The following is a 15300-nucleotide window of genomic DNA, read 5'->3' as shown; positions in this document are numbered from 1 at the left end:
AAGAAAACTGTTTGAAGGCAACCCTTTTCAAAGGACCTATATGTATATACGAAAGCAAACAAAATCAAACCTCAAGTTAATAAATGGAGATTTTATCTTCTATGACAGCTGGTATATCTCTTGTTGTTGTTTCAAACTTTAATTTCCTTATATCAATTTCCATGAGATCTACATCAAATATGGTGGTTGAGGAGATGGGTGTTTATGTTTCTCATTTCTATTATTACTTTTAAATCTCACAAGATTTGTTTTCTCTCTTCATATATTCCTTCTCTTTATTTTCTTTCTTTATATTAGTGGTTGGGTTTTCTCAACAGATGCCACTCCCAATCTATGACTTATCAAATCCTTGATTAATCAACTCTAAAATATTTCTTGAAATCTAAATCAGACTTGGAGAGCACAAACAGGAAATTGACAAGATATCTAAGAGTAGTTAAGTTCAGATGAACTGACAAACAATACCAACTTACATGATTAGTTCTGATTTTCTAACAAAATTAAGACAAAAGAGAAGCTTTATGAAGATCTGCCATCCAAGCCACAGATTCCAACTTTTCTAGGGTTTTTTTTAGGCTTATAGACATAATTAATGGGTTCTTAAGATTTTATCACAATCTATCAACCTTTGAGTTTTAAAAAAAAAATCTACATAAGGAAAAAACACCTCATCTTACGATTGGATAAAAAATGACTTATTTATATAAGATTGTGTATTTGTATCTACAAATGCATGCACGCATGTATAAATGTAAAGTCTCAAGCTCCGATATTTAAATATCAATGGCTCTGATTCTATGATAGAATACAAAATTTATAATGGACGTCGAATGAGAATGGATGGCGATAACAATAATATCATTATAGCCCATCATCATCACCAACAACATTATTCATGAACAACTGTCCACGGGTTAGGGACATTATTGTCATCATCATATACTCTCATCCACAAGTTTTCACTATGTATATGTATCACATACCATTTATCATTACTGACAATCTCATCGTCAATGGTAGATTCGTATTTGAGATACAAATTATAATGACCTTATGTAACTTGTTTTAGGATTACAGGAGAGTAAAATCAAAATAGGATAGCAAAGGTATTTCAGCACCGGAGGTCTTTGACGTATAAGGAAAATTCCAGGGCTGCATGTAATTTCTTTTTAACACTAACGGCATGTTTGATTACAGGGAAAATATTGCATAGCAAATCATTTTCCACTGTTTGAGTACAGATAGAAAATTTTGCGAAAAATTATTTAGATTTGGGAGTTCCATACTCATCCATTTTCAAAACCCTTGATCAAGCCCAAAATAAATTGTTTTTTTGAAAAAAAAAATTGGGATATGATTTTTTCCATGAAAGGTGTTGGATTGCCAATATGATAATCCATTTGAGTCAAATGATCCTTACTAACTTGGTAAGATTTTAAATATTACTAAAGGTTCCTTGATTTCATCAAAAGTATTACATCAAAAAATGAAGATCTAGAAAAAGAAATTGCAATTTTTCTTTTTCTTTTAGGTTTTATCCAAGGTTTTAAAAATGGACAGCTACCGAACTTTCACTTAAGTCAAAATTTTAAAATTAAAGTTCAAGGGAGAAAATTAAGTTTTCTTGAATTGATTTTTCAAAGTACATAGAATTTTGTCCTCCACAATCATGAAGATCATGTTTTTTTTTCAAAGTCACAAAGTGAATCCAAGGACCCTTAGTAAGGGTGAAAATCCTTACCAACTTAGCAAGGCTAGGCAGACTCAATTATTATAAGTGAAACCCTTTTTCTTACTAACTTAGTAAGATTTTCAGCCTTACTAAGGCCCTTTTGCTCAAATGGATTACCACATCACCAATCCAACACCACAATCTTTGAAGTTTCCACGAAAATCTCAGATATAAAAAAAAAACTCCAAAAAACAATTTGTTTTGAGCTTGATCCAAGATTTTGAAAATAAGCAACTACTAAACTTCCACATAACCCTTTTGCTCAAATGGATTACCACATCACCAATCCAACACCACAATCTTTGAAGTTTCCACGAAAATCTCAGATATAAAAAAAAACTCCTAAAAACAATTTGTTTTGAGCTTGATCCAAGATTTTGAAAATAAGCAACTACTAAACTTCCACATAACCCTTTTGCTCAAATGGATTACCACATCAGCAATCCAACACCACAAGCTTTGAAGTTTCCACGAAAATCTCAGATAAAAAAAAAAAACTCCAAAAAACAATTTGTTTTGAGCTTGATCCAAGATTTTGAAAATAGATAACTACTAAACTTCCACATAACTCCTAAACTTAAAATTAAATTTCGACAGTTAAAAAACATTGGATTTTTTTTTTTGTTGAAAGTTTATAGAATTTTGTCCTTTAAAACCCTGAAGCACCGGATCATATTTTTAAATGACACAAGGTGAGTCCCAAGACCTTTAATAAAGGTGAAATCTTACTAACTTAGTAAGTTTAGTCGGACTCTCATTATAACAACAATCGACAAGTCACATCGCTACAACAAGTCAGCAAAATCTAACGTGTAAATTATAACCAACAGACGACACCATTACAATAAGTTAGCAACAATTTTGTCACAAATCGTTTTCCGATGGACAGGGGGGAAGTATGCGTGTGAAGAAAATTCTTTCTGAGGTTGATCCAAGATTTTGAAAATGGATGACCTCTAAACTTTCACATTACTCCAAAACTTGAAATTAAATTTCAACAGTGAATTTTTTTTTTAAATTCGTAGAAATTTTCCTTTATAACCCTAAATCATCGGGTTCAATTCCACAAGGTGAGCCCAAGGACGCTTAGTAAAGATGAAATCTTACTAAATAAGGTAAGTTGAACTCTTATTATAACAAGCTACACCGGTACAAGTCAAGAACATCTAACATATAAATTACAATCACTACACCGCTAGAACAAGTCAGTAACAATTCCATGAAAAATCGTTTTCCTAAGGGGGAAGGTAAGAAAAGATTTTCCTTCAATTGTGAAGGAAATTCTTTTCTCCGTCCTTTTCAATTTATTTAGTTATCAAACATGAGAAAATAAGGATTTTTCATGACAAATGATTTGCCGTGCGATCAAAGTGTATTGTTCTTGTCTTATACGTGGATGTAGAAATGTCAAATTAATGTGGCTATGTTCTTTTATTTCGTTTTTATTACCTTGTGATTCTTATCTTCCACCACATTTTTCATGGGTGATGGCTTCAATGTATCTAACCACCTTTTTATATGGTGCATCTATATACGTCCCTAACATGCATAGACATGAAAATATTTATTTATATACATATAGGATCTAAGATTGAAGGAAAGATTGGTTTGTCTCCCAGAAATTAACAATAAGAAAAAGAAAATAACATGGAAGAAAAAATCTAAGAATATTATTATTCCGCGTATCCTGAAAAGACAAGTATCAATCCATTGTCTCACCAGACATGAAGATTTTTCATTTATTTTTTTAAGAATTTTAAAAATGAAGATTTTATTTGTTTAAGAATAATGAGATCATTGTTCTGGTCAATTACAATCTCTTTTCCTACTTCAAGATCCTTTTTAAGCGATCCTAAAGAACCCATCATTGGTTTTGAAACATGAATGATGATGAATATGACCCCACATGTTTTTGAAAGGTTGCCCAATAAAACAATATATAATCTTTTTGCTTTTAATGTGTGTGTGTGTGTGTGAGAGAGAGAAAGAGAGAGGAATTTCATCATTTATGTCATATTATACACAATAGATGGTTTCATGTTAATGACAAACCATCAACATTGATTTGCATTCGAATTGTAAACTATTCTTTATTAATAAATAAAGAACGGCGATAAAATGACTCTCCCACGTGGTATACTCAAAATACTCATTTGACATGGGTTGTGCTAGAATCATAGATTTTCTTTCATCGAGATATTCAACTGCACAGAACTATTCTTTATTAATAAATAAAGAATGGTGATAAAATGACTCTACCACGTGACATACTCATCTGACGTGGGTTGTGTCAGAATCATAGATTTTCTTTCATCGTGATACACAACTGCACAAAGTTTTAGAAAGTACAATTGTGTATCTCGAGACATAAAATCTATGGTTCTGGCACACCCCACGTCATGTGAGTATTTTGAGTATGCCACGTGCGGGAATCGTTTTATCACGACTCATAAATAAATGGTGGTTTGGTCTATTTTGAAAGAGTGAACAAAAACAAAACCTCAAATACATTCAATTGACGTGGCATGTGCCATGTATTTTATAAATAGAATCGTGATAATCGGACTCCCCCATGTGATATACTCAAAATACTCTCTAGGTAGTATTTGCCAAAACAATAGATTTTATGCATCGAGATACATAATTGCACATATTTATGGGGATTTGCAGATGTGTATCCCGAAGAAAAAGATATATGATTCTATCACATGCCACATCAGGAGAATATTTTGAATATGTCAGGCGGGAGTCAGAAAATCATTACTCTTATAAATAATAACTATTGGTTTTCATTCAATGGTCCAACAAAATGAACCACAAGGTCTCATGAACCAATTCTTGAAAAATAAAAATAAAAATATTATTATTATTAAAAATTATTTTTATTCGTATTTTTTTAAGAAAAGAAGTTGAAAACCTCTAAAAATAAAAAGTAAAATAAAATATTTTCAAAAAATCTTTAATCTTTTTTTTTCATTGATTTACAAAATGTTCATAATTCTCTTTTTTTTTTCTTGTTTGCTTTTCTTTTATTTGATATCTTATTTTTATACATTTAAAAATCATTTAGTAAATACAAATTGGTCACAAACGAAGCATTTGAGCAAAATTTCGATATGATCACTATCAACTTTGTTTTTAAAACATTATGAAACTGATGAAATCTCCCATTATCGAGGTCATCTATGAGAGACTGACATAAATGTCCTAAATAGCCTCATATTCAACCTCTAGCCAAAGACCAAAATCCCCTTTATTTTAATTTCTTCATCAAACGGTTAACCTCTGGTAATGTATTTTTAGTCTATTTAATCTTGTCTTGTAAAATATAAAGATGAAACTTTTGATTTTTATACCTAAAAATCCATACTTGAAGGTTAAAAGGAGATCGAATCATAGTTGATTTTCTTTAACCCTATTGTACTTAGGAGGGTTAATCATTAATAACTCTCTACTAATTAACTTACAATGTTTCAAGTATTATCTCTTCCATGTATAAAAAAAAAAAACCATCCAAAAGTTGTTTCTAGTAAGGTATGTGGGGCCCTTTCAATGATGATGGAAAAAGTATTTGCAGTGCAAGATGATTGCAGCCTTTACAATCAAAGGGTATGAATCTTCAAAGAAGATCTACTTACACATAAGAATATGCCACGTGGTAAATATTGTAATCTTGCTGAGATCATCATATCAAGGAGATGGTATTGTATTATAAAAAGTACATCGGATGATATTATTAGGTACGAGACTTAAGATTCCTCATTTTCTTCTTATTATTACAAAAGATTTACATGCACCAAAGATTTTCATTGATTTAGGGGCGATTGATTGCGCTTTTAAATGCAATTTTATTGGCGTTTGCGTTAAAACGTGGCATTTTATTTTTTTTTTCCGTATTTGATAAAACGTCAAAACGCAGCGTTTTGAAATTTTTAACGTAAAATTTCACTTTTTACCACTATTTTAAAAAGTGGATGGGAGAAGTTTCGCGCAACAGCGTTAAAACGTATTGATGTGAAATGACTGTTATGCCCTTCGACTTTTTTAAAATTTCCATCATTGTCCGTGATTATAATCTCGTTCACACTTCACCCTTCGATTTCTACAGCCGACTGATCTCATTGACGACAACGACTACCGAAGCACCGATTTAACCATTTGACGACGGTATCTTTATTCAAACGAAACCCATCGACGACGACGTTAGCTTCGATCAAACGAAACCCACAGGCTTGAAAACCCACCGTCGATCGACACCATTCATCTTTGAACCCAATCCCGATCAAGACACAGACGAAAATCGACGCCATTAACAACCCTATTGAATCCGACGGCATTGACGACGACGATTCGAAGTCAGATCGAAATCAATCCCTCCTTTGACCCATTTCTTCGATTAACGCCTTTTCCAATCTCTGTGAGCTCTCTCTCTCTCTCTCTCATTGATTTCAATTTGTGTGATTGTTGACGAAATTGCATATTTCAGGTTAGATTAACAGAAAATTTTCTGTTAGGGTTCTAATTTTTGGTTGATTTTTATTAAAATAAAATAATATAAATAATTTTTTGAAAGAAATTTTTTTGTTAGAAATTTTTGTGAATAATTGTTGTTGATTTTAATTGTTACTTGTTTTGTTGTTTGAATTATTGCTTGTTTTGTATATTTTTTCTTTGAATTTGTAAAAAGAACTTGGAATTTTTCGATTTGGAATTTTTCTGTTTATAAAATGAATTTGTAAAAATAACTTAGAATTTTCCAATTTGGAAAAATAACTTGGTTTTATTTATTTTAATGTTCTTCGAGTTTCGTATCTTTTTATAATTCATCGGCAAATAATTTTTTCCTTCTATTTTTAATATTCTAATAATTATTTTATTTTTATTTTTATTCATTCTCAATTTATTATCTTCGATTATATTTTAAGGATAATCATCATCATCAAAGCCTAATCCCCAAGATTTGGTGTTTGTTAAACAAATCATGCCCCCTAATTCAATTTTATTAGTCACTATCTCAATCCAATTGAAATCCAATTGTTGCACTCTCATTGTCTCAATTCATATTCTTTTAACACAGTAAACTTGTATATTTCTTCTAGCAAATAAAGTTTAAAGTAGAAATATATTTAGAAACTTCATTTATATGAACATTGAAGTGGTGCCACTTCTAACAAGAACTCGGGGTTTATTCTTGAAAATAATCATGAAACTGGGATGTAGTACAAGGTCATAATAGTACTAAAATTGATATGAACTTCTTATTGGAACTAAATATTATAATGTGTGTGATGTTTCCAATTTTGACATTAAGAAACCTTAGTTTAAGCTTAGGCCACCATTATATTCATTATAACTTTGACATCTTTACACTAACTAAAGGTTTAAATTGAAAGATACCTTTTCATATGCATAATAATATCAGTATGATTATGTTTCTATATTACAATCTAGTAGGAGATTGTAAGATGTATAATAATTTGAAAGTGACATTTTTTGTTTGAAATGTTGTGTACCATATTGAAGAGTTGCAATAATTACCTTTAAAAAAGTTGTGATCCAAAAAGCTTTGAAAAATTGCACTCAAGTGGACGATTACTTTAATAAGGTATTTTTTTAATAGGTACAATGATTCCTTTAATGGAAAACTTTGAATGGGTACAATGATTACATTAATTGGTGTTGATTCCTTTAATGGAAAACTTTGAATGGGTACAATGATTACATTAATTGGTGTACTTTGAATATGTACAATTTTGAAGAGGTAAATCCTCACCATAATAATAAATAAATAAATAAATAGTTATATTTGAGTGGAATGCTATCCCTTCTTTCACATGAGTAGTTGCATCCCCTATTTGTCGTCATCATCATATATGTCTTATCTCAAATATTAAGCTTTGCAACATCTATGCCTTGCACAACTATTTTAATACTTCTTTCAACATGATTTCAATAGTAATGAAATTATCATTGTGATTATGTACTTGTAGGTGAATATGAAAACTTTTATATTTGAATAAAAGTATGGCCCTCTAGCGTAAGTCATTTTTAAAAACGATATTCAATTGAGTAAGCAATTACTTTGTTTAAATGCATGAAAGTAACTTGTATCTCTTTATGAATTGGCCTCGATAAAATTTAAATTTTAGTTAGTTACATGTAAATAACTGGTGACTTTTCAGTCTCATCTGTTGATTGTTAGTTCAAAACATGAGAGTTGGTTCTAATTCAATAGTAATTGAAATGAGCAGTCCTAGGTTTTTTTCCATTTACATTTATTTTTTCAAGTGTAAAATATAGTCCAAGTCAATGACAACCGTGAGACTGAGACACACACACACACACACACACACACACATACAACAATTATTATATTTTGTACAGTCAAAGATTGAGAACACATGACTCCCTCAGCATGGGACTGAGAATTGTGCGTTCTTCCGACTATCTATATGATAACCTGACAATGCCTCCTGATTTCTCTCTTTGATTATACACTGTGCAAAAATTGTAGGTTGAGATGGTGTAAGTAATCAAATAATTTACATGATTAATTGAAATAGACCATTTAATATTCCGTTCTACCGTCGTCTCTTGTTATTACCATTGACATATGGAAGATAACAATTCAAAGAATGCAAAAGCAGATTGGACACCCAAACAACATGAAGTTTAGGTCGAGATCTGCTATGAATTAGTTAAGAAGGGGAAGAGACCGTATAAAGTGCTTGACAAGACCAGTTATGATTTCTTGGTTAATGAGTTTAATAAAAGAACTAATGTTTATTACGATAGAGGGCAAATGAAGAACAAATGGGATAGACAAAAAGGCATTTGAGGACGTTGGAATAGGATTTGCACGAATACTGACGTCTCTTATGATGTTGATAATGTCATATTAGATGCAAATGATGAGTGGTGGGATGGGTGGTTAGAGGTACATTTCTTGTTAATTTGTCATTTTATTTATTTTAAGATTTTTGTCTCTTTATGTAAAATAAGGTTTTTTATTTTTTATAGCATCATCAAAAAAAAAATGCAATATTTCGAAAGCAACCTCTGAAGTTTGCGAAACAATTGGATTTCATCTTTGGAGGCACATATGTCACTGGTAACCGGATGTAGTCACCTGCATTTGGTACAATGCCATCTGCATCAGTACCTCAGGATGAGAATCTTGATGAGGATGATCTAGATGATGTCATGTCGACCCAGCATCCAAAGTCTCAGACACCTCTAGACTTTACTCCTGATGATGCTGATGAGTTTGAGGATGATGCTACTCCTATTGTACCCTCACCCACAGTCCACATTCGACGTAGAAGTGGAGATACTCTACCACCTCAAGGTCGTAGGCAGAAGATGACTACTGCTATACGAATTGACCAGTCATTGGAGAAGCTCGCAGATGCAGTTCACAATCAGATATCCATTTCTGCCAATCCCACTCTATTTAAAAAATACAGTATTCAAGAGTCGATCGAGCTCTTAGACCAACTACCAAATGTACCCACCAATAGTGCTCTCTATCGTTATGCGGTGAAGATATTTATGAAGAACAAACAATTCAGAGAGATTTTTTGTGCATTACGATCAGCAGATATTCGTCTTGAGTGGTTGGAGGGCGAGATGTTTGATTTTATGGCTAAAAAAGATTTTTAAACATGTTTTATATGTTACTACAATATTTTTGTGGATTTTATGATGCACCTATAGAGTGCAATATACATTGGTTATTTTTGACTGTTGGATTGATATTGTGAATATTATATTTTCTGTTAGATAGATATTTTATTTGATGTTAGATAGATATATACTACTAATATGGATTCATAAGCAGGTCATGGATTCAGATGTTGATACCACGAATACTATCGATTCAACTGATACGGTTAATACCATCGATTCAAATGATGATTCCACCAATACTGTCGACTCAAGTGTTTGAAGTACGATCACTACAGGAGGCGTCCTAGGTTCCTTATTTTATTGCGAGAATTTCTTATATAGGGAGCTACATAATAATAGTCAGTTAAAGGGATTGATTTTGTACGGGAAACACTGGATGATAATCGTGCGACGTGTCATTCATTATTTAGAATGGAACGACACGTATTTCTGAATCTGTGTAATATTTTGGAAGTTCAAGGTCTACTAAAGATGAAACGCTACATTACTATTGAAGAACAACTAGCGATGTTTTTATTGATAATAGGACATAATCAAGGACAAAAATTAGTTGCAAATAGTTTTGATCACTCAGTTCAATCGGTTAGTAAGTATTTCAACAAAGTTCTTTTGACTATGGTGAACTTATCAATGTCCTTAATTGTACCTTCCGACCTCAATGAAGTCTCTTCGCACATCCATAACAATACTCGTTTTTTTACCGTTTTTTACCATATTATATATATATATATATATATATATATATAATATATATATATATATATATTTGAAAAATACTTGTTTCATTAATATTTATATATTAATATACCTTAAAAATTTGTAGGATTGTATTGGAGCGATAGACGGAACGCATATTAGTGCATTTGTACCAATAGCGGAACAAATACGATATCCAAGACATAAGGGACTCACACAAAATGTAATGACAACATGTTCGTTTGACATGTTCATTCATGTGGTGGTTGGTTGAGAAAGGTCGACTAATGATTCACGTGTCTTCCTTGACACATTGAATACTCCTAGTTTAAATTTTCCATATCCTCCAACAGGTCTGTATTTAAAAGTTTTTCAAATATATCTGTTTATATTCAATCTTAGAAATTAATATATTTTTTTAGATAATATGTAAATATTATTTGATAGATACTGGGTACCCACTCATGGATAGTTATTTCGCACCTTATCGAGGTGGTCGATACCATCTACAAGACTATAGGAGATCACGGGCAAATGATCGAAATGAACTATTCAATCATTTACATTTTCACTTCGGAACGTGATTGAACGAATCTTTGGGGTTTTGAAAGCAAAATGACCAATCTTGAAGTTGATGCGTTCATATAATTTGGACAAACAACGAAATATTGTTGTTGCATGCATGGCATTGCACAATTTTATCAGAAAACATGCTATCGTCGATGAAGAATTTGCTCGATTCGAAGAAGAAGGGTCAACGGAAGTGGAAGAAGAGGGCATCACTAATTAAGAGTATCCAGTTCCCCTATTAGTAGGTCGTCAGAGTTAACAAATAATGAAAATACATAGGGATTTAATAGCTGATATCATTTTTACTGGTAATCATTGATACATTTTCATATTCTGTTATTTTTATTTTGTATTGTAATTATAAATACTGTTAAACGATGTTGGAATATCGACTCAAGTGTTTTTAAGTATATTTCGAAGATTCTATGCTTATTATTTATTGTCTTTGTGTATGATGAATAACATTGACGGCAAATTATACGTATCCACCATGTTGTTCATGTGGTCGAGTGATGACATTAGTCACAACTAAAACAAAAGAAAATTATGGGATGATATTTTATAGGTATCCATCTTGACAGGTAATAGGTATTGATATTAATGTTGGGTGCATATTTATATTTGGTGACATTGATATTAATTCATGTGTTATTTTACTTTATAGAGACATACAGGATCTTTTCTTTGGGTAGATGAAATTGACATTATCAATGATAATGTTCATCAAGATAAAGTAACGGAGTTAAATAAGAAGAATGAAAAATATCTTTTGTATGCATTTGTTGGATGTATATTTTTCATGTTTTTTTTATTATTTCAATTTTACTTATTATATTAACTATGATTATTATGTTTAAATGATGTCAGAATCTAAATGTGGTGGTTGTGGATGTGTTGTGTATATATGATGTAATGTGAATGTGTTATGTAAAATGTGAAATTTGGATTGCATACTATGCATGTATCTTGTTTATAAGAAAAATTTCATATGTTCAATTTTAAGAGGAGATGCTATCAAAATTTTATAAATTTTTATTATATTTATCTATATTTATATAATAATTATATATTTATAGGGGGTATTTTAGTAATTTTTGATGCGTTTGTGTACATTATGTTGAATTGTGTATTATGTAGATATTTTGTTTATGAATTGTGTATTATGTAGATATTTTGTTTATCAGGAAAATTTTATATGTTTATTTTTAAGAGGAGATGCTACCGAAATTTCTATAAAATTATAAAAAATTTATATTTTTTTTTAGAATTACAAAAATTTTAAAATTAATACAATTATTTTTTTAATTTTTTATATAATTTTATTATTTTTATATATTTATGTAATTATATATTTATAAGGGTATTATGATAATTTATAGGGATATTATGATAATTTTTAATACATTCTGAGTGCACTAACAACCTTATGAGTATTCTTGTCATTTTACCTTTAATACAGCAGATTCTTGAAGCTGTATCAAACAGTAATTACCAGATTCTGGTCAACATCACAATACTTTTACAAAGCTCTATCAAACATATTTTTCAATGTTTTAGCTTTTGACAGCAGATTCTGACAGTAGAAGCTGACAGCAGATTTAAGAAGCTGAATCAATCAACACCTTAAGAACACAGACTGCAATGTTGCCTCAAATAACACCTCAGCCACTAAGCTTTATGATTTAGATTGGATTAAAAAACATATAAAAATAAAAATAAAAGAAACATTTTCCACTTGGCTAAAGACTTCATATTTTACGTTCATTTAAAATGCACATTAATATCCCAACGGTCCACCTTATCAATAAGAGTATCGTGATAACCTGACACTCCATCACAGAACCGTAGATATGGTTATGTAACTGCCACGTCAGGGACGCTGAAAAGAAGTGCGTCAGATTATCATTTTACTAAAAATAAAAAAAAAAAATTTATAGAGAAAGGGTTTGTGATCAGTAACAAGCGGGGACATTTTAAACTCAAAAGCTGAATCACTCCCAGATCCTAAGAGTGCTGTCAAGTTCGACGTAAAATCAGAATAATAAGTAAAGAATGAAGTAAATAAATTTGTGTGCGCAGGCGTGTGTGTGGGTGGTGGTGGGGGGGAGGGGTGTCAATTTTAATAGTGAATGGTAATTGTCATCACTGGCTCTGGAAATAGCGGTTTTGATGCATTTCAGTTCCATGAGTTGGCAAAATCATGCAAAGTCTTTAACTAAATTATTCATTTTTTAACCCTTCAAGCAGCAATGGAGAGATACAGCATCAGAGACCTTTGATTGGAGAAAATGCACGACGGAGGGGGGACGGGTGTATATCTTGAATGAAATGATAAAATTGATGCATGAAGGAAAGATAGTGGTTCCGATTTAAGCAACATTGTTCCTAATACCAATCACTTTACAACATATTTAAAAGCATCTTAGATCGACAAAAAGAAAAAAGGAGAAAAAAAAGACATTCAGAACAAGTAGTAGCAGTCAACCAAGTCAAGTTCAAACAGTCGGACAAAACAACAATCCACTTACCTTATAACCTCTAACTTGGAGGTGAGGCCTTGGAAACTCCCTTCTGCTGAACAGACTGGGTACCTGGTGCTACTGCATCAATGGTCCCACGTACATTGCCACCCACTGTGCGGTCACTTGAATGCACAAGAGGCTGTGAGTAACCACCATCATAAGACTTGCCATAGGGCTGCTGCTGCTGCCCGTAACCTGGTTGGGCTGTAGGTGGTACACCATAAGGCTGCTGAACATACCTTGCTGAGGAGCCACTGACCCCAAAGCAGGTTGTGCAGATTGGTGCTGAGAATGTGAATACCCCGGTTGCACAGCAGCCCCCTGAATATAGCCTCCTTGGCTATTAGATGGTGGGGTCTGCCCGTAAACTGCCTGAGAAGGAGGCTTCTAAACTTGTGGCGGCCCATAATTATGCTGGGCTACTGGTGACGACTGCACGTAGCTAGTCCCAGTTGGCTGTTGACTTCCATAACCCGGTGGTGGTGAAGTTGAGGGATAACCTGACTGAGTAGGTGGTACTGGTCCTTGAGAGGGATAGCTTGTGGGGGTGGTGTTAGGTTGCTGACCAGTATAACCTTGCATTGCGGGTGGAGGCTGAGCAGGTGGCACTTGGATAGGCCACCCTTGAGGGGAGATATCTTGGGTGGAATTAACCCCACCGGTCCCATAACTGGGTGTTGAATTATAGCCTTGCAGCTGATCATATCCCGACTGAAGATAGCCGCCTTGCTGCTGCCCAGATAGTGGTGGTTGTGAGTAATTAGGTGCCCCATGGGACCCCTGCTGCTGATTGTAATTAGAAGCTGGTGCTTGATGGTAATTGTAACCAGTGGTGTCATCTTGAGTTGAAGAACCCCCGTCCACTGCCCTGTGTGGATTGCTGGCTTGGTGGGACAGGTATTTGATCCCATCCAGAGGAGATGGGCTGTGGAGGATAGCCAGCGTAAGTTGGTTGGGACGTGTCATACTGAGGTGGCGGTGAAGGATATGCTCCTGGCTCTATGTAGCCGTAGCCCAGTTGCTGCACTGGAGGAGGCCCAGGTGGGCCCCAACTCGTCGGGGCCTGGGGAGGGAGGTAGCCTTGCTGAGGATATGTTCCACCCATTGGTGGATTTCTAGCACGATTCTGCTTAAAGTTGTTTGAATAATATGAACCAAGATGACCTTTTCCCACACCGTGGCAACATTTAAGCAAGGGAACACAACATATACAAGTAGGAAGATCTAAGAAAAAATTCACATCTAACTACAAACATAAAGGAGAATAAAGATAGCAATAAACAATGTCTAAACATGGATTGATACACTATCCATTTGTAATATGGAAGGTAAAGACGCCTACATACCGCACTGGAGTGCACTATTCGAGTACGCCAGCAGATGCCCATCCTCTCCCTACTAGAAGTGAATGGGTACAGAAGAATAGTGGCAAGAGCTATACAAAGAACTTTTAAAAAATGAAAAATCCATGTGAACTCCTTTGTCGTAAACAAGCAACAACTTCTTCCATCTCTTCATCCATATGCATATACTTATCCCAGCTGCATTTGCACATGAAGCAGAAATTCATGATAACACACTTAAAAGTTATCAAGCAATCACTCATTAAAGAAGCAATCCAAACAAAGAACATGATTGACAACCTAGTGTTTTTATTGTCATGGGATGAACAAAGCATTTTTAAGGGTCAAATGGGTCAATAAAAGTCTAGGGTGGTGTATATTACTATGAAGTTGGGTGTGAAAAGAGGGAATAAGAATAAACGGACCCATAATGAAAATATGTTAGTAGTGTGCCACCTGATTAAGTTAAACATTAAAAGTTTATGTAGTTTTCCAAAAAGGTAAAAGGGTAGATCAATTGATTTAATAAATATATCACACACACACACGCACACGCACACATCCCCCCCACTCACACACACACATGATGAGGAGATTCCGATCTGCTATAGTGGTCAGAGGACTCATCTATGATTGACACCTATACCAGCTGTCAGAGTGTTCACTAAAAAAAGAATATTGGCTCACCAGCCATCCAAGATAGGGTTGCCTCTACTATGAGTGTTACATACGGGTCTCCACTCCAGTC

At 33.3% G+C, this 15300-nt stretch overlaps 1 protein-coding gene across 1 annotated transcript; it reads right to left on the bottom strand.

The window, feature by feature from the left end:
• Positions 1-13087: 13087 nt before the first annotated feature.
• LOC147412168 (uncharacterized) lies at positions 13088-14779 on the bottom strand. Its single transcript, XM_086432595.1, has 6 exons — positions 14701-14779; positions 14556-14644; positions 14074-14455; positions 13633-14012; positions 13270-13549; positions 13088-13176 (listed from the first exon to the last, which is right to left on the bottom strand). Exons 1-6 carry the CDS (start codon positions 14777-14779, stop codon positions 13088-13090), a joined length of 1299 nt encoding a protein of 432 aa, XP_086288721.1.
• Between the last annotated feature and the right edge of the window lie 521 nt (positions 14780-15300).

This window comes from Akebia trifoliata, chromosome 1 (genome assembly GCF_017979445.1).
Source record: "Akebia trifoliata isolate Shusen 1 chromosome 1, ASM1797944v1, whole genome shotgun sequence".
Classification (NCBI taxonomy): Eukaryota; Viridiplantae; Streptophyta; class Magnoliopsida; order Ranunculales; family Lardizabalaceae; genus Akebia; species Akebia trifoliata.
This window is presented reverse-complemented; position numbering and strand designations above follow the sequence as displayed.